This window comes from Mesoplodon bidens (assembly GCF_964165515.1).
Source record: "Mesoplodon bidens genome assembly, chromosome: 8".
In the NCBI taxonomy this organism is placed as follows: Eukaryota; Metazoa; Chordata; class Mammalia; order Artiodactyla; family Ziphiidae; genus Mesoplodon; species Mesoplodon bidens.
The window spans coordinates 29,561,122-29,580,133 of NC_138165.1; the positions used below are offsets into that span (position 1 = coordinate 29,561,122).

General features: G+C 42.7%; 1 protein-coding gene across 1 annotated transcript in view; it reads left to right on the forward strand.

Annotated features, from left to right (window-relative positions):
* LRP2 (LDL receptor related protein 2) overlaps positions 1–17,568 on the forward strand; it is a gene marked incomplete at its 5' end in the record, with an annotated part of 197,706 nt that extends 180,138 nt beyond the window's left edge. The window contains 13 exons of the mRNA XM_081243139.1: positions 101–266; positions 1,909–2,037; positions 3,101–3,321; positions 4,097–4,273; positions 7,177–7,296; positions 8,860–8,950; positions 9,670–9,737; positions 9,925–10,042; positions 10,546–10,675; positions 11,716–11,823; positions 13,632–13,739; positions 16,855–16,926; positions 17,104–17,568. Coding sequence (XP_081099265.1) covers positions 101–266; positions 1,909–2,037; positions 3,101–3,321; positions 4,097–4,273; positions 7,177–7,296; positions 8,860–8,950; positions 9,670–9,737; positions 9,925–10,042; positions 10,546–10,675; positions 11,716–11,823; positions 13,632–13,739; positions 16,855–16,926; positions 17,104–17,265 — 1,670 coding nt within the window. The 3' untranslated portion in view covers positions 17,266–17,568. The remainder of the gene's footprint in view (positions 1–100; positions 267–1,908; positions 2,038–3,100; positions 3,322–4,096; positions 4,274–7,176; positions 7,297–8,859; positions 8,951–9,669; positions 9,738–9,924; positions 10,043–10,545; positions 10,676–11,715; positions 11,824–13,631; positions 13,740–16,854; positions 16,927–17,103) is intronic.
* Between the last annotated feature and the right edge of the window lie 1,444 nt (positions 17,569–19,012).

Sequence of the window (19,012 nt, forward strand, 5' to 3'; positions counted from 1 at the left end):
AGGTGTCAATGAATGAACAGTACTTCACCTGATTAGACCCATTTCCTCCCTTACCTGGTGTTCCTAACAGGAGACTGACCTGTGTGTCTTGCCTCCGCAGGTATTTTATATTACACTGTGCTAGGGCACGGCTCTAATTTTGGTGCTATCAAACGTGCCTACATCCCCAACTTTGAATCTGGCAGCAATAATCCTGTGAAGGAAGTTAACCTGGATCTGAAATACATAGTGCAGCCAGATGGATTAGCAGTGGACTGGGTTGGAAGGTAAGTTTAGCCTCATTCTCCTCTTGCCTATTCTATTTTCCTGGCCAGAGCTCCCCTCTGCTCACCATGGCACATGAGTTAAACTGTCCCAGATTATAGGCACACTCAGCCTCAGGGGCAGCTGGGTGATGCCCGGGCTTCCTGTAGCCTCAGCAACTACCTCTGCTTCCCCATTGTGTCATATAAACATCATCACTTCCTATATTCTATGTGTACCATGAAAATTTTGGGGAAGCCCCAAGGTCAAGATTTTATATTTTATCTAGGAGAGCATTCTTGCCAACAGAGGTCTGGATTCCAAAGTGAACTTTCAGTATGGCAGCGCTGTTCATTTTGTGAAGAAATGGGACAGACTTACATTCTGCCAGCAAAGCAGTTGAGATGAAACATGTTTCTTTATGGTATTGTTTTGAGGAGGAACAATCCACATGTTGTGTTTTTAGGAGGCTATGTTGTCTGAACAGATTGGAAATTTGACTCCCCTGTTTAATCTTTGGGTTTGAGTTAATACAGCTGTTAGCTTTGATCTGCTCTTCTATACCTTCTAGAACTTCAGGGACCAGAGCCAGACATTTTGGACGATACCTAAATAAGAACCTTAAGTAGGTTTGTTATCAGATACATGCATGAGAGGCAAACTGATGTGGAAGAATTAATAACCTCCTTCTTCAAGGAAGAGCCTTGGGTTGGAATGACATTTGTGGGAAAGTAATTACATTACAGTCAGAATTCAACCATTTGTAGAACCTCTTATGTCCTTGAAATGAACTAATAAAGGAAAATGTTTGCTGCACTCTGGGAGAACAGAGAATCCTTTGTAGTATTAATTAATTTTCACCTTTTCACTCACTTGTCTGGTGCTCTTGGAAGAACTTGAGCATCTCTGCAGAAGTTAAGTAGGTCCCACTGTGCCTGCAGCATAACAGGAGACTCATTTCAGCAACTTCTGTCAGGAAACCAGACCTCGGAGAGTCATGAACTGGAAACTCTAGACTTCAGCGCTTCCTTCTTCAAACCAACCACTTCCTTCTTCAAACCAACCAACCAAGATCTGTCTTCTTGTTTGAAGGTTTACCTCTTTTTCAGCCTTAATGACTGAGTAAATTTAAGCAACTGCTGGAACTCTTTCTGCTTGTTAGAGACTGAGACCTGAAGCCTTAGGGATGGAATAAGGGCAGGATGGCTTTGCTGAGTTTGTTATTTTGAATGGCTATTTCCACTCATCCTTGGAGCTGATGCCAGATTCCTAGTGATTCCAGTGGGCTCTTGGCTGAGGAGGAAGCCAACTCACAGACAGTCAGAATGAAAGGACAACAGTGCCTCACAGCTATCTAGAAGCAATTGTCTCATAATAATGCCGGATGTGAGTTTTGTCATTGTTACCAATCCTGGCTGATACAGCTGCTTTGGCTGAATATCCCCTTCATCCGACACCCCATCAGTTGTAACTTTCTACAGATGTCCCCTTGGCTGAAGAGATTGGGGCATTCCTGGGAGAGGGAGGCTGTGCTCTCATCACTGGTGTCTGAGTAGCTGTCTTGTTGGCCAGAACTTCCAAACCAAATGCTCTCATCTTCACACCTCTTCCCCAGAAGTCCAGTCTAGACTTTTCAATTGTTTAACTTTGTCTCTCTAAATTCAGGCATATTTACTGGTCAGATGCCAGGAGTCAGCGGATCGAGGTGGCTGAACTTGATGGAAGGTACAGAAAGTGGCTGATTTCCACTCAACTGGATCAACCAGCTGCAATAGTTGTGAATCCCAAACTAGGGTAAGTACTTGAAGGAGTCCTTAATGTTCTAGATATTTTCCACTGGATTCTCAAAAAAATTATATCTTCAATTATTTTTTCCTAATTGTACTGAAATTGTCCTTGGACTTTTTTGAGTGGCACCTATGACTATTTTCAAGAATTATAATATGCCCTAAAGATCACTTAGGACAAAACAGGCTTCAGAAGATGGACACTGTGTCAGGGGAAGGCCTCTGGCCACACTTTTTCCACAGCCCAGTTTGTCTAAAACCCGCACATTTCTCAACAGAATTTAAGGATTGAGCAACATCTGATGATTGGTTTAGACTAGACATTGCAAAGTGGTGGCTGATGGGCTAAATATGGCCCATACACTTATTGGACTTGAACTTCACAGAGCTTTAAGTTTTTTTTTTTTTTTGTAAACTTAGTAGATAACATTTAAATTAAAAACAAATATTTGTATTTTTGGTTTGAAAAATCAGAAGAACTGGTAAAGTTAGGTAGGTATGCCTTCCTTGACGCGGTATTGCCTGGAACTCTTAGACAGGGCTTTGCTTGATGCGGTGTTTGCCCATCACTCTACATTCATAACTGCCCTGTTCCACCCATTTATCTTGCCTGCCTGATCCTTTCTAGATGTTTAAAGTGTACAGTCCCTGGTCTGCTCAGTTCTTCTACAATTAAGTATTAATTGCATGCAAAGTAATACCTTTTCAAAGAGTTAGAATGTAAGCTCCATGAGGGAAGGAATCTGTTTTGTTCTCTGATACGTTCCAAACACAGGATAGTGGCTTCTCACACAGCGGGCATTCAAGAAATATCTTTTGAAGAATGAACAGCTTTCGTGATTATATATTTTAAAAGGTCTGGATATATATCTTTGGACAGGGCTGGCCAGTTTCTATTGGGAAAGTGCAGTTCTCAGGAAGGATAGATCACAGATGCACAGGCTCCCCCCTTTCTCTCCCTGTCTTGTGTAAAGTATAAAAATAGCATCATTTAGGACCCAAGCCTCTTTGAAAACCAGTTGATTTCTCCACTAGATGAAATGCTGCCATGAGGAAACCTTCTGTTACAGGTTTATGTACTGGACTGACTGGGGCAAAGAACCTAAAATCGAGTCTGCTTGGATGGATGGGCAGCGTCGGAAAGTCCTGGTTCAGGAGGACCTCGGTTGGCCAACCGGCCTTTGTATAGATTATGTGAATGGTGACCGGATCTACTGGAGTGACCTCAAGGAGGACATTATTGAAACCATCAAATATGATGGGACCGATAGGAGAATTGTTGCAATTGCAGGTTAGAAATTTCACTTAGAATTTCATATATTAAATAATTAATGTGTTTCCAGTCTCTTTGCCCATTTTCGTAAGAAGGAACCCTAATCTTAGGAGATGCTTTTTACAGTTTCTTAGATACCACTCTGCCCAGCTCCCAGCTACTGATTTAAATGCAAATGAATCTATTAGCAATTATTAAGCCCTTTTTGTCCTTTTTGTATAATTAAAAAAACCTGCTGTCAGCAGCAGATGTTGAAATAACCGTTTCTTGTTAGGTTGCTCTGATAGAGATGACCATCCTGTGTTCCAGTGGTAATCCGTGTCTAACCACTTCTAGGTACATTAGTTTTTAATGTGCTAGATTGCTTTTTATGCACAACTGGAAACATCTAGGAGAGAAGCATTTTGTTTTCTTATCTAGACTCTACAGAACTGCAACAATCCAGCACGTAACAGGTTTTTCTGCTAACTGGTGTCTTATGTTCCCAGAAAAAAAAAGATCTCTGCCATACAGATTGTTTTCTAAAAATAAAATCAGCAACTTGAAAGTGAGTGAGTCCCCTATAATTGGTGTCATTCAGTAGGCATTGATCTATTTTAATTTCTGTCATCTTGATCTCCTGGTGCAGCACACTTTCATGGTCATGTGTACAGAGAGTCTGCCTGAATGTTGCTGGAATTTTAATGTGTTGCCTAAGAGATTGATCCAAGCAGTTTGACTTCTAACATAAAAGTGGGGCTCAGGTATCTTCAGTAACCTTGTTTTGTTTTGCTTTTCCCCTGTGGGTGAACAGCAATGACCCCTTATAGTCTGGACATCTTCGAGAGCCAGTTATACTGGACATCTAAGGATAAGGGAGAAGTATGGATCCAAGATAAATTTGGGCGAGACGAGAAAGAGAAATTGCTGGTAGTGAACCCTTGGCTCACTCAAGTTCGAATCTTCCATCAATGGAGATATAATCAGTCAGGTAGTCACCAACCTTATTTCAAATTAATGGCTATATTTCTTTTGGAAAATGGTGGTGGATAATAATGGGCTGATCTCCCTGTGCCTGAAACGTGTGTGTGTGTCTGTGTGTCTGTGTCTGTGTGTATTTTAACCGTTTTGACCAAAGAAGATAAAATTGGAGGTCGAATGAAATGGTGCACACCACCAGCAGATATGGAGTAAGAATACTTCTGTCCTTTTTGCTGCTTGGAGTTGTGGGTTTGTACTCTTAGGCCACAGAATCCAGTAGGTGTCAGACCCCCTGCTAAATGTGAGTTGGGTTGCCAAGTCACATAAGAGGCTTTATGGACATCAGAAGTCTTACCCATTCTAGCAACTGCAAGGCCAGGCTAGTCAAGTCATCCTGAGCTATGCGAGCCTTAGCTTAAAGCTTAAAGGATGCATTTCTACATCCTCCCTTCTTTCTCATTTTCTGAGTTCTGGATCCTGCTTCCTCAGGTTACCTGTGTTCTGATTCATCATCATTGTGTGGAGTAATGTGAAAGGGGAAGGACATTATTTTTTTCCAGTGGGCACATTTTTATTCACTGATGTCTTTAATGATTTTTGTTTCAGATATAGGTAGTTATATATCAAAATATTCTATCAAATCTTTTTTTTGGAAATATCTTCCTTTTTTAAAATTAATTTTTATTGCAGTATGGTTGCTTTACAATGTTTTGTTAGCCTACACTGCACAACAAAATGAATCAGCAATCGTCATACAGATATCCCCTCCCTTTTGGACTTCCTTCCCATTTAGGTTACCACAGTGTATTAGGTAGAGTTCCCTGTGATATACAGTATGTTCCCATCAGTTGTCTATTTTATAGAGTATCAACAATGTATAGTGGGGAAAGGACATTTTTTAAAATTTTTTGCGGTACGTGGGCCTCTCACTGTTGTGGCCTCTCCCGTTGCGGAGCACAGGCTCTGGATGCGCAGGCTCAGCAGCCATGGCTCACGGGCCCAGCCGCTCCGCGGCACGTGGGATCTTCCCGGACCAGGGCACAAACCCGTGTCCCCTGCATCGGCAGGCGGACTCTCAACCACTGCGCCACCAGGGAAGCCCGGAAAGGACATTTTTGAAGTGAGGAAAGGAAATAGACTTTTATTAAGTTCTGTATGTCAGATTCTCTCTTCAGGATTAACCCAGACATCTGCTTCTTCAATTAATCTTCTCCCAAACTTATAAAGAGGTTTAATTCTCATCTCACAAGTAAGGAAACTGACAATAGGAAAGATTTAGTAACTGGTGCGCCCAAGTCCCACAACCAGCGGACAAGCTTTAAACCCAGAAATGGTTTTTAAACTCAATGCCATTCATCCCAAAGCTCAGCACCTTTCTGTTCTGGTGCAGCTATCAGTGTACCCAATTCCAGACTGCATTCTGTGGCTGTGTGGCCTTTGACAAGTCACCTCCCTTCTGATCCCTGCCTGTGAAACAGATGTGGAGCCTGAGGTCCCCCTGAGTTCTCTGATACTCTGAGAGCCTGAATCCATCTTGACAAACTGAAGTGCAGAACGGAGGCTCCCAGGAGATGACACTGGCGGCAAATGCCTTTTCTAGGGATTAGCCCCCTTGTGTTGCTGGTAGTGATTACCCTTCTCCAGACCTTCTCCAAAACATTCCAGATCCCACTGATATAATAGCTCTTGTGTCCTAAATCCTCCTGCAGCTCTTATGTTTGCCAGTTTCAAGGGCAGGAGGGGAGAGCCCAGTATACCTGTGGAGCCCCCTCTGGCCCCTGTAGAGAGGACAGCCCAGGAGTCAGGCAGAGGAAAATCTGGAGACTTTCCCTGAAAAGCATCCCAGCCAGCTGATACTCTGAGCCTCCTTTGCAAAGTGTTGATTGATGAGTAGGCCAGAGACTCAGCCCAGCTGTGCCAGGTTAGCATTTACTCTGGACCAATAGCTCTCCAGTTTTAGGGCGTGCCAGAAACGTCTAGAGAGCTTGTTGAACACGCCTTGCTGGGTCCCACCTGAGGGGTTTCTGACTTAATTTGCCTGAGGTGGCCTAAGAATTTGCATTTCTGACAAGTTCCCAGGTGATGCTGATGTTGCTGGGTCAGGAACAACATTGTGGGAATCCCTGCTCTACTCAAAGTGTGGGCCATGGACCAGGAGCATTGGTACAATACGGGGGCTGGTTGGAAGTGCAGACTCTCAAGCCCCATCCCAGCCCTCTTGAATCCGATTCCCCAGGTTATTTGTACGACATTAAAATTTGAAAGCTGTGCTCTAGAGAGCTGAAGAAATGGTCATGGGACAGGTTTTGAGTGAGGCTTTTTACAGCCATGCCTCGTCCATGGTCAGGTTTTTGCATGACAGAGAATCAGGATTATAGAATGTTAGTCTGAGAAGGAATTCAGAGACGACCTAATCCTTGGATAAATCATAATATATGCTAAGCTAGTGTTCAGAAGACTCTAGAATTACCTGAGGTGCTTTTAATGGTAATACTTGAGTTCCATCCCAGAGCGATTTTAATCTGGATTTCTGTGACAGGGCATCAATCATTGTGAATAGCTCCCAGGTGATTCTGATAATCATAGCTCTGAATTCCCTAATCTTGCAAATAATGAAACTGAAGCCCAGAAGAAAGTTCTCTGTGGAGAGCAGGGGTGGAAATCACATCCAGTGTATGCTTTGGCTGGACCACACTTTATGATCTAGCCAAATTTGGGTGAGGACAAATCTTGATATAATAATGGGGTCTTACTGACCTTTTAGAAATATCTCAACTTGCTTAGTGCTGATTGTTTTTGAAGTCATGCAGGGCTCTGATGTCACCTGGCCACAACTCAGTGGATGGGCATGTCCTTGGTTGGGGTATTCATTCCCTCCTCAGAAACTAACCACTGTTCTCTTCTGCTTTCCAGTGCCCAACCGCTGTAAAAAGGTCTGCAGCCACCTTTGCCTTCTGAGACCTGAAGGATACACCTGTGCCTGTCCCCAAGGCTCCAAATTTATAGAAGGAAGCGTCACTGAGTGTGATGCAGGTAGGGACACTGCCTGGGCAGCCATGGGGGCCTGGGAGAGCTCCTTTGCCTTCGATAGTAGGTTCCCTTACCCGTGCTTCACCTTTTTCAGGAGCATGAAGAATCCCTGTTTACTGGTCTCTTGAAGAGTAGAGTGGGGATGGCTAGAAAGAGGGATGGGAGATGTGGAAAATATGAACAGAGCTGAGTGGGGCTTAAGGGGCCAAACAGATCTTGTGTTCCAATGAGTGCTAAGAATTATTTGCCAAGATCTGCAGAGATTTAGATCCAGTGCCCCTAAATCGACTGTTGTGTTGTCTATAAAGACATTTTGAAGAGTGAGTTTCCTATAAGGCCTCTTCCTCCTTTCTCCACCCCATACTGGATCCCAATCACCCCAGAATCTATTCAGTCTTAATGGGAGCTCCTCAAGGTGGAGAACTAGGCTCCTGAGGTGGGACGTGGGCGTTTATCCAGTACGGAGGGGAGGCCTAGAGGAGGTTCACTGGTTTTCCCACTTGCTCATTTCAAAGTTTGGACAACTGAAAAAGGGCCACGTTTTAAAATGTACCTTATGCTCTTGGGAGATGGAAGCTGGAAGTAAGTAAGTAAGTAAGCAGTGGTTTAATTCTCATCCCAAAGCTATAGATGATCTATTCTTGGCAAGACCTTTCTTCAGTGACTCTTTTAAATTAAGGAGTTAATAAGCCATAGGGAGTAACTAGTTAGTGTCCCTAACTAGTATCCAATGCTTGATAAGGGTGTTAGAAAATCATCCTGCAGTTCACTAGTGGCCCATTTTATGGCTCACATCCTTGGGCCCTTCCCCTGCTTTAGCTGATGGGGAAATGAAGAGGCGTAACCATGTTCTGCCACCAGGGGGCGCAAGCGGTTAAACAAGGCACCTCCTGTTGACTTCCCAACCAGGCTGAAAAGTTGGCAGGTTTAGAGCATGAACTCAGCAAGTAAAAACTGCCCCATCCCCTTCCCCTATCCCCGCTCTTATCCCAATGCTACTGGGGAAATATTGGCAAGATTACAATCTTTAGCAAGGGCAATTTTGAAGGTCTTAAAAAATGAGGAGATCTCCAACCAGCTGTCCATTAAGCGGCTATTTATCTGTTTACGTGTCCGTTTATTGATGAATGGATTGCTGATGCTTCGGAGCCTTTAGTGGAAGTTTCGGGGTGTGCCTACGTTGAACTCTTGATTTTAACTGGGTTCAAAGAGAAGAATTCTGAAAACTTCAAAAGAAAATGTCAATGTCCTAAGAGATTTCCTTTACCACAATGTCCTTTTTAACTATTAGTATATATTCTGGAGTCTAGTATCTCACCACTGTTTTGGGGGGGGGGATGCTATAACCTGCCTTTTTTTCCCTACCAAATGTATGTTACTCCCCAAGACCTTATTGATAAAGAAATTCATCTGACTTAAGGGGAAGGTGACATTTAAAAGGGAGATTAATTAGCTGCCCCACCACATGGGCTCCCCACTCCAGCCCTGGGCTGAAGTAGGTTTGCATGGTAGGGGGCTCTGCTGAGCGCCGCTGACTAACACCTGCGTGGCTTTCCCTTTCTGCAGCGATCGAAAGTCCTATCATCATGCCCCCTCCATGCAGGTGTATGAACGGAGGAAACTGCTATTTTGACGAGAATGACCTCCCCAAATGCAAGTAAGTCTGAATGCTGTAGGTCTTGCATCTTCTGGGGGGAATTTGAGACCTCAAAGTAGCCAGAAAAACAAGTACAAGAACCTTGCCAGTTCGCTAATTTTCACATCATAACCAGCTTGCCCTCCAATGGGGGAGTCCACAGAGAACTAAGGCAGTGCTTCTCAAACTATAATGTGCGTTAGAATCACCTGGGGCTCTGGAAAAAATGCCCATCTCATTTACAGGGATTCTGCATTTCTGACAAGCTCCCGGGAGATGCCACAGAACTGTGGGCCACGCTTTGGGGAGCAATGAGTTAGAGAAGTGACAACCCCATTTTCCTACTCACCTCAGATTACTAATTATAATTGGATTGTGGGAGAGCAGCTGTCAGCAGAGCTGTCACAGTGCTAGGTGCTCACGAGGGGCAGAGACTGGGCTAAAGATTTGGAGAGCAGAGAATTAAAAAGAAAGCTCTTAATATGGAGAAAGATGATATTTAACGAAAGCATGTCAAAGGAAAGAACACAATGAAGGTTTCTAGTTCCACGCTCCAAGGAGGCATTCCATAGATTCGAGAAGACACCAATAGGTTTATTTGTTGAGGCTGATTCTGTAGAATCAGAATTCTATTCTGTAGAATACCACAGGTATTCCCTCAAAAGTGAATTTCCACAGTCAGATTCCAATCAGAGCCCAAGAAATCAACAGCTTGTGAATGATTCTTCTTTTCCTTTCAGATGTCCTAGTGCCTATGTGGGAGAATATTGTGAAATAGGGCTTTCAAAAGGCATTCCTCCTGGAACAAGTAAGTTTTAAGAATACGAGGGACATGGGAATGCATCATGGTAACTAAACTGAGTGTTGTCTATATTCTGTTTAACTCAGTTTTTGAAGAATGAATGGTTCTAGCCCCCAGTCCCTATTGCTAAGACTACTGGCTCTTTTCCTTCTCCTCATGTTCATATGTTTGCTTCTTCTTCCCTCTTTGACAGCAGCGGCCGTGCTGTTGACAATCATCCTGATCATCATAATTGGAGCTTTAGCGACTTTAGGATTTTTCCACTATAGGAAAACTGGCTCCCTTTTGCCTTCTCTGCCCAAGCTGTCAAGGTCAGTTTCATTAGGTGGAATATTGATTTTAGAAGTCTGTGTGACCTGTAACCACGTAAATAACTTAGTTTTTCTTTTAAGTTAAAAAAGCATCCTAGGCTGTTCACCTATTCTGCAGAAACAAAAAATACTGAACTTAAAGCAGTCACTTCAAATCACAATGTCTTAATTGATTGCTTCTCTGAAGCCTGAGTACAAATCACATTTTAGAGTCTAAAGGGTTGTATGTTGAGGTTACACTGGAGAACAGCGTCGGCTGTTTGAGGGACCAGGCTTTCTTTCTGCAAGTGCCCAGCTGGTCCTCTCCTCAATCTCAAGCATTCAGGAATGTGCTCAAACATTTCCAGGTCACTAAGGGAATTTATTCCCATACGTGATGTGTCAATTCAAAGTGGGAATTGAGCCTTTCATTTAAGGAAGAGCTAGGAAAAGGTACAAAGAAAGAATCCTATTGCAAAAGATTGTTTCTTAAAAATAATAAGACACTGATTACTTCTTTTCAGCTTAAGCAGTCTTAGCAAATCCTCTGAAAATGGAAATGGGGTGACCTTCAGATCAGGGGATGATGTTAACATGGATATTGGAATATCTGGTTTGGGGCCCGAGTCTGCTATTGACAGATCAATGGCGATGGTGAGTTTGGTTTCAAAGTGACTATTTGAAGGTTTTCATTTTTACTGTTTTATCAAAGAAACACTTTTTATAAAGAATAAAATTCACCTAGAAAAAAATGAAATACAGTATGCTCCCTCACTATACCAAGTTAGGAAACATTAGGTTTGTTGTAGAAATGTGTCTAAAAACATTAGTAATGAAATTAAAATTAACCCCTGATCTAAGCCACACGGTTGAACTGGAATCATGAACAGTTTTAAGTTTAATTAGAGTCTTAAACAATCTATGTTTTTTGGGAAACGGGAGAGGGACCATGATATTCTGTTTTTATTCGATGACTTTTTGTACGTTTAAAGGAAGAGGCAGGGAAATAACATGTTTCCTAGTCTCATATATTTTCCCACCAGTGTGTAGTGTTGGGATAAACAGTGAAACGTTTTAGAGTCAGTGGTTGGTTCACATCACAACTCTGCCACCTGCTAAGTATGTAATAGTAGGGATGGAGCTTGATCACTCTGTCCCCATCTGTAAATAATCCCTCCTGTGAGGACCAAATACTTTATGAATGGACTGGGATCCACTATGAAGTCTACCATCAGTGTTGGGAAATCATTCCCAGTATTCTGCCTCCCCCCCAATCTTTCCTTTTTGTTCCTGCCTAAAGGTACAATATTATCCCTCCTGTCTTCTTTCCCCCTCTCCCTCTTCTCTTTGCTCCTCTTCCAGACCCCCACCCTTTTCTCTATGTCCAAAGCCAATCACCAAGTGAGTTATTTGCCTTAAGGAGCCATAGAGAACTCAGATAAGGGAAGAGGGTTTCTGTTCTCCTGGCCTGAGGAGTTAATGCATTTACGTTACTTTACATAACGGTTTGCCTCATGGAGGCCTTGTGTCTCCGTTGGCTTTTGTTGGAGGTGGGGGGCAAGTTCTTTTTGGGTCAGTTTGACGTAGCACCTAGCGTACCTCCAGGTGTGAAGAGCACATCCTCCTCTGTGTATGAATCAGATCAGCACGGTATGATCTTTTTTTGTGTGTTCTTTTTTCTTTCCCTCCATCAGAGTGAACATTTTGCCATGGACCTGGGGAAGCCGCCCATAATATTTGAAAACCCGACATACACCTCCAGGGACACTGCTGTCAAAGTGGCTCAGCCAACAACAACCCCGGTGAGAAATCACAGTCCTTGCTGTCAGGTTTGGCTGTTGCTGGATCTTGTTCTTTGGAATAATGTGATTTTAGGGTCCTCCCAACCTTCCCTCCATGGAAGAAAGCACACTGGTCGCTTCCTCAGCTTCACTCCCTGCAGTAACAGGACCGACCCAAGGACCGAAGGCCTGAAAACAATCAGAATCCTGGGTTTTGGCAGCCATTCTGGGGGTGCCGACCAAGAGCCTTTTCATCCTGAGTGGTCAGAGCAAGAGGTCTGAGTGCATATTCAGAGGCTCGGCAAACACTGTGCCCGACACACACATACGGGCTCTCTGTAAATATCTGTGAACTGAATGAGTGGATGGTCGTCAGGTCATTATGCAGAGGTTTGGGGTACTGGGCACACTCTCTGGGTTCTGACTGGTATCACAAGGGTGTGATTTGAGGTGACCTCCCTGCTTGCCCTTGCCATACTTTTCTGGAAAGTACAAAGGTCTTCGAAGTTGATAGGCAGATACATAAATTTCCTTTGATGAGGCCCTATTACTCACTCATCTTTAAGAGGAACAGGGAGATGAGATAGACGTATGGATGAAGGAACAGAACTCTTCATTAGGTCTGGATCAATAGCCCCAGTGTCACTGCCAGTGCCTGTCAACTGTTAGTTAGCCTGTCTTTCCTTTGTCAAAGCAGCTAGGGGGGCTTCCCCGGTGGCGCAGTGGTTGAGAGTCCGCCTGCCGATGCAGGGGACACGGGTTCGTGCCCTGGTCCGGGAAGATCCCACATGCTGCGGAGTGGCTGGGCCCGTGAGCCATGGCCGCTGAGCCTGCGCATCCGGAGCCTGTGCTCCGCAACGGGAGAGGCCACAACAGTGAGAGGCCTGCGTACCGCAAAAAAAAAAAAAAAGCAGCTAGAGCCTCGGCAAAATACAGTTTCACTGTTAACACCTAAATTTCTTTTGAACTCACAAGGTATAGTACATTTTAATGTAAGAAAGAAATGTTTATTTTATGAATAGCTTTCTTAAGATCAGCAATATTTGAATCTTGAAAGCATTTTGCCTGATCCTTTAATATCCAGATAGCAAAACTTTAAGTACATGATAAAGTAGATTTTTGGCATTTTCCCTTGAAATAAAATGAAGCCATGTTTACCAATACATTTTCAAGTTTGAGAAGAAATAAAGTGGTGAATGTAAAAATATAGGAAAAGGCGTGAATTTCTACCCTGTAATTTATTAATTATATATCTTTGGTAATTTGTGCTTTAAGAGGGAACCTCGGAATCACATGAATGTTACAGAAAATATCTAGAGGGGTATTAATGTCATTATGCCTCTTGTTTTAAAAATTCAACCTCTTTCAAGCAGTCCTCTGAAATCAATAATTTTATTCTAAATATCCAGATGTAAAACTCTCAGTTCACCAATGCGTCTGGAAATAATTCATACTGTTCTATTAGGATTTGGCTGCCAATATACAACCAGAGTATCCTTTATCCAAAACTATGGTCAACAGTGGGAGTAAGGGGCCCTGGAGAGCACCGTAGAAGTTGCTATTACTACATGAGAGTGTGACCATTGATGGGTGTATTTGCCTCCCAAGATTAAGGCATCAGATAGACAGCTTAGTAGTTGGTGCTCCTGATGTTGGGGAGACGAGAGTGGTGTTTATTCCTGGACCACAGGGTTGGTCTCATATAATAAAAATGGTGCCTGATCATGTTTGTGGGAGAGCAAGGTGATAAACAGAACCAAAGAGCTGATAAGAAACTTTATAGCAAAAATTCTTTCAAAACTGAATAATGGCCTTCAATATGCACACAGGTAACTGAATCTGGAAATGTGTACAACGAAAACTATGGAAGTCCCATAAACCCTGCTGAATTAGCTCCAGACACAAAGCCAACTTCCCCAAGTGCTGATGAAACTCAGGTAACAGTGACTGACTACTGAAATGATATGGGAGTTGGGAAGGACTTTGGAAGTGCTGGGTTTATTAATCCTAGGCAAACTAGAGAGACCCTGATAGGCTCATAGAGCTCAAGATGTGTAGGCAGTTAGTAAAGATAATTTTATCGTAAACTGAAAAACTTTCCACTGAGTAAAGCTACATGCTAACACTGAGCTGGTAATGATGTTCCTTGTGACATGGGAGGTAAAGCAGAAAAGAAGAGCAGCCGACTTCTGGACCCAGCCTCTTCAAATCAGAGGCGTTTAATTTGAGATAACAACTTAGTATGAATAAAGTGATGCATGTAGAGGACCTTTTCCTTTCCCGTGCAATACAATTTTTCTACGGTGTATGTCTTTGTTCCCTTAATAAGGTATGCTGTTTTTAGCTCTACTCTTGTTACCAATGTTCACCACTAGATGGCACTAATTTATACTCTCTTCGTCTATCCATCTGTCCATCTTCCATCTAACCATCCAGAGAACATTACTGCCCTCGATGTGCCAGGCACAGTGTTTAATACAGAAGATTAAAAGAAAAAAAGACCACTAGATGGAGCTTCTCTACCTTGTCTGCAGGCCCTTTGAAATTTGTAAACTATGTTGTCTACAGAGAGAAATTCAGTAAATAAACTTGATACAAAACTTAATAGATAATATATCATTAGTTTTAACAGACACATAGGAAGCTATCTCAGATATAGTTGTTTGATTCTGGGCAGCTATTTTACCTCTGAGCACTAGAGTCTTAATGTTTCTCATTGGGGGCACTATTGGCTTATTGGAAAGGGCAGTTCTTTTTGGTACAAAACTATCCTATACATTGCAGAACATTTTAATATTCCTGGCCCCTGTCCACTAAGTGCCAGTAGTGTTTTCCCCAATGCATTGTGATCCCGGAAATCACTCCCTCCCCCGCCCCTGGCCCCCAAACATGCTCTCCCAGTTGAGAACAGTAGGATCTGGAATGTCTCAGTTTGAAGGTTCTATGACTTCTGTGAAGTAATATAAAGAAACAAAAGCCCAAGGGTAGTTAGAAATCTTACCACTTTTTACAATCCCTATTCTCAAATTGCATAATCTATAAACAAAATTGGTATCTGCAAAGTCATGTTGGATTTTCAGCACCTCACAAATTGGTTCCTGTTCTGCTTGTTTGCGTCAAAATAAAAGTTGAACTAAATTGATGCTAATGAGGAGAGCTTATAACAAAGGTCACTTTGTCCACCTTTTCATATTCCATTTACTAATTCCTTCTCACACACACACACACACACATGAATGTTGTCTTAGAAAGGAATTTCCAGTTTCATATTTTGCATATTTCATATTTTCAAGGGACTGAATTTTTTTTCTTTAAGCTTCACTGAAAAGTTTATTTCGAACACTAATCTTCCACAGACACCAGAATACTTGAATGTCACATATTTGGTTCCCCAAGTCTGACTCAACTCCACAGCAGTGCCAGATCTATTTTATATTCTCAACATTTTTTCTCAGTCCATTTCAAGTCTAGTGATCTTCCCTAGGCAGAGTTCTCTCCCAGCTGAGCAGGAAGGGGAGTGTGATGGAGATGCTTCAACCTCTGACCTGCACATCAGTCATCAAAAACGCTGAGAGTCTTTCAAGTGAGAGCGAATGTTTACCAATTATAGTCCTTTTCTTTCTCATCTCCATCTTTGCAGTACATTGGCTCTTCTTCCTTTTTTTTAATCAGTGGAGGCTGAGACCCTCTAAGGTCTATCCTCCATGGTACATCCAGGGACTTTTCTATGACCTTTGCCTTCTGGGAACTGAGAGAACAGCCAGGGGGGGCTTAAAGCAGTAGAAGCCTTTGGTTAGGATGGCCCTAGGTTGACCTTAATATGCCAGAGAGGCTCACAGGTTTCTCTTTCATCAATAAATCTGCTCAAAGGACTCAAAGAACATGAAGTCCTGTGACTTAGTCCTGTCATTTTCAAAAGCCATGTCGACATGCACTGGATTTCCCAAGGAGATGACAATGAAAATCACCTGCACTTCTCTTGTTAATAGTTACTCAGCTCCATGTAGCCATTCCATACTGAAACAATGAGTTTTGGCCTTCCCTATTGAAGTGTAGTTTTCCAGAGGCCGGGCTCTGACTTGAGTGTCTCCATCTTGCCCTCGTGCCAGGTAGGTGCTCACTTAAATGTGGGTGAATGGCTTCTTCTACTTCCCCTGTATTCACGTGCTCCCCACTCCTTCACATGTTGGCCCCCTACTTTCACAGAGCAAGAGACAATCCATAAAACACGTGGGCTACCTTAGCTCTGTGGGAGGAGGCTGTTTCCTCATCCCCTGTTGTCTTGTCTCCTTATATCCGGCAGCAGGGCCATGGCCAGCACTGCTGCCATGGGCAGCTTTTCAGCCAGACAGGGGCCACTCATCATAGACTGGGGTGATTTCTCTTTGGGTTCTTCAGTTTTGAGACCTCCGTATCCTGGAGGCCCTGCCTACTCCTCTATCTACAATTTAGTTACATGAGTTTGCTGTGACTGCCTTTCCTCCTCTGCAAAAGAGCATCTACCTCACAGAGTCCTTGGGAAGATTACATCAGAAACTTGTAAAGCTCTTGGAATAGTCCCCGACACATAGTAAGCACTCAATAAAGGTTAGTTGTTTTTGTTGCCATTATTATTATTGATTACAGGAGGAAATGATGGAGCGAGACACAGCATGTTTGGGTTGACCAAGGATCAAGACATCGTTTTAGGAAATGAGAGTGACAATCTGGCTTGTTCCTTAAAGTTTCAGGCAGCCCCTGAAGAAATCTCTTGCCTGGCTCTGTCAAAGCTTCTAGATACTCTGGGCACAGATTCTGTAAACTGTACACTTCAGATCAAGGAATTTTTTTTTTTGAAATTATTAGATAAAAAGAGCCCAAAGAGTTTCAGTTACTGTTCAGGGCCCAGCCGAGGAAGAACTGAACAATTTACCACATGGGCCAGGTCACGTGTTCCCAGGTCCCAAATTGCTTTCTCCCTCTGTAAGAGGAAAACTTAAAACCTAAGCAGAAGGAAGAAACCCACCAAAAAATTCCATTACTGAAGGTTTTCTGTTTCCTCTTTTCAATTAGGCAACAAAGTGGAATATCTTCAAACGAAAACCGAAACGAAATGCCAACTTTGAAAATCCATTCTATTCCGAGGTAATTTTTAACAATTTTTCTCAGCCCAGGCATTCTTTCTTAGTATTAACTTGCTAAATCAGGCATACACTCAGATGATTCTGAGCAAATTGGCCAAGATTTGTCTTCTTCACACAAAACCATTTCCCATCACGTCGGGGTAATAAATGGTTGATTCCTGTTTCTTTGTGGTCTTAGATGGAGAGTGAACCAAAGGTTGGTGCTGCTGTGACCCCACCTCCATCACCTTCTCCCCCTGATAAGATTTCTTGGAAGAAAGGCCCAAGTCCAACCTACAGTGCAACAGAAGACACATTTAAAGACACCGCAAATCTCGTTAGAGAAGACTCTGAGGCATAGCTGTGCCAGCTATTTAGGGAATAATTAGAAACACTTTTGCACATATATTTTTTACAAACAGATGAAAAAAATTAACATTCAGTACTTTATTAAAAAGATATTTTTCCCCTGTACTCCTGTAGTTGGAAATATTTGTGGAAACAATACCTTGTGTGTCTTTTTTATTCATCTCATATTTTTACAAATAATTACCACAATGTACTATATGTATATCTTTGCACTGAAGCTATCTGAAGGTAATGCTATAAATATATTGTATATTTGTAAATTTTGGAAAGATTATCACATCATTAAATTTGCTAATGAAAGTATCTGCTGAATTGGTTGGTGATCATTACATTAAATGATCCATTGGGACTTCCCTGGTGGCACAGTGGTTGAGAATCCGCCTGCCAATGCAGGGGACACAGGTTCGAGCCCTGGTCCGGGAAGATCCCACATGCCGCAGAGCAACTAAGCCCGTGCGCCACAACTACTGAACCCACGCGCCTACAGCCCGTGCTCCGCAACGGGAGAGGCCACCGCAATGAGAAACCCGTGCACTGCAATGAAGAGTAGCCCCTGCTCGCTGCAACTAGAGAAAGCCCGCGCACAGCAACGAAGACCCAACGCAGCCAAAAATAAAATAAATTAATAAATTCATTAAAAAAAAGAAAATGATCCATTGAAGAAAGGAATTGACTTGGGGCCTTTAGCCATGTCAGAAGAGGAGGCACCACTCATAGTCCCTATAGATTTATCAAGGAAGGGAATCCAGGCCACTCCTGGGTCTGTTTTCACACATCAGCACTTAATGTTCAGTATTATATGTAACCTGATGAATAGCGTAATGATAGAGATGCAGATAACGCAGTAGGTAGAAAAGCAATTCAGTCCCACCCTTCTGCATGTTTGCGTTGTCTAACCAGAACACTGTCTCCTGTGTGTTATCTTGCTCGCTGCCAAGTCAACACTTTTATTTTAATGTCTGAGAAAGTCCCATGTCATTAAGTGCAAGTGTCCTGCAAAGAGTTTGTATCTAATCGCATGAAATTTCATTTGATGGACCATAGGGTGATTGACACCCTTGCCTGGCATCTCAGGTGGTCACCTACCCTAGAAACTGGAGCTCAGGAGCTGAATTAACTGAAAGTAAATCTGTGTCTTCATAAAGGAAGGTGCAAAACAAATACCCGTTAAGCAAAGCCTCAGCTGGGTTTGTGTTTCTGTGTGTGAAAATTTCCTTATAATGACTATTTATTTCCTCAGTTGAACATGAATAGAAAGGGAAACCGTTCTTACTGAGCCTTTTTTAGGTCCTTGGCAAAATTGTTCATTTTGAGGAGCGTAGCCCTCCTCTTGAATAGCGGCTGTAGTCTCCACAGCGGGAACCGTGGCAGGAATACACAGTTTCCACACTAAGTAGGTAGGGTTCCTGGCTCTCTGTGCTAATATTAATATGGCACATCTTTAAAACAATGAATGAATGAGTGTATGAATGGATGGATGGATGGGTGAAACATGTACTACTGATGATTTTATTCCCGAGTTCTCAGAATATTTTTGGTTCATATTTTGAGTGCTTATTGTAAATTACTTTGACATGGACTTTGATTAGAAAGCAAATGGAAATGATGCTGCTGAAAAATTTCTAATAAATGTGTATTTTATTAGACTTGTTCTGTGTGCTTCATAAGCCTGGGTCATGAATCAGTTGTATTTTGCTGTGCAGAGAGCTTGGGGCTTTGAGTGCTAGGCAGCTGGGGAA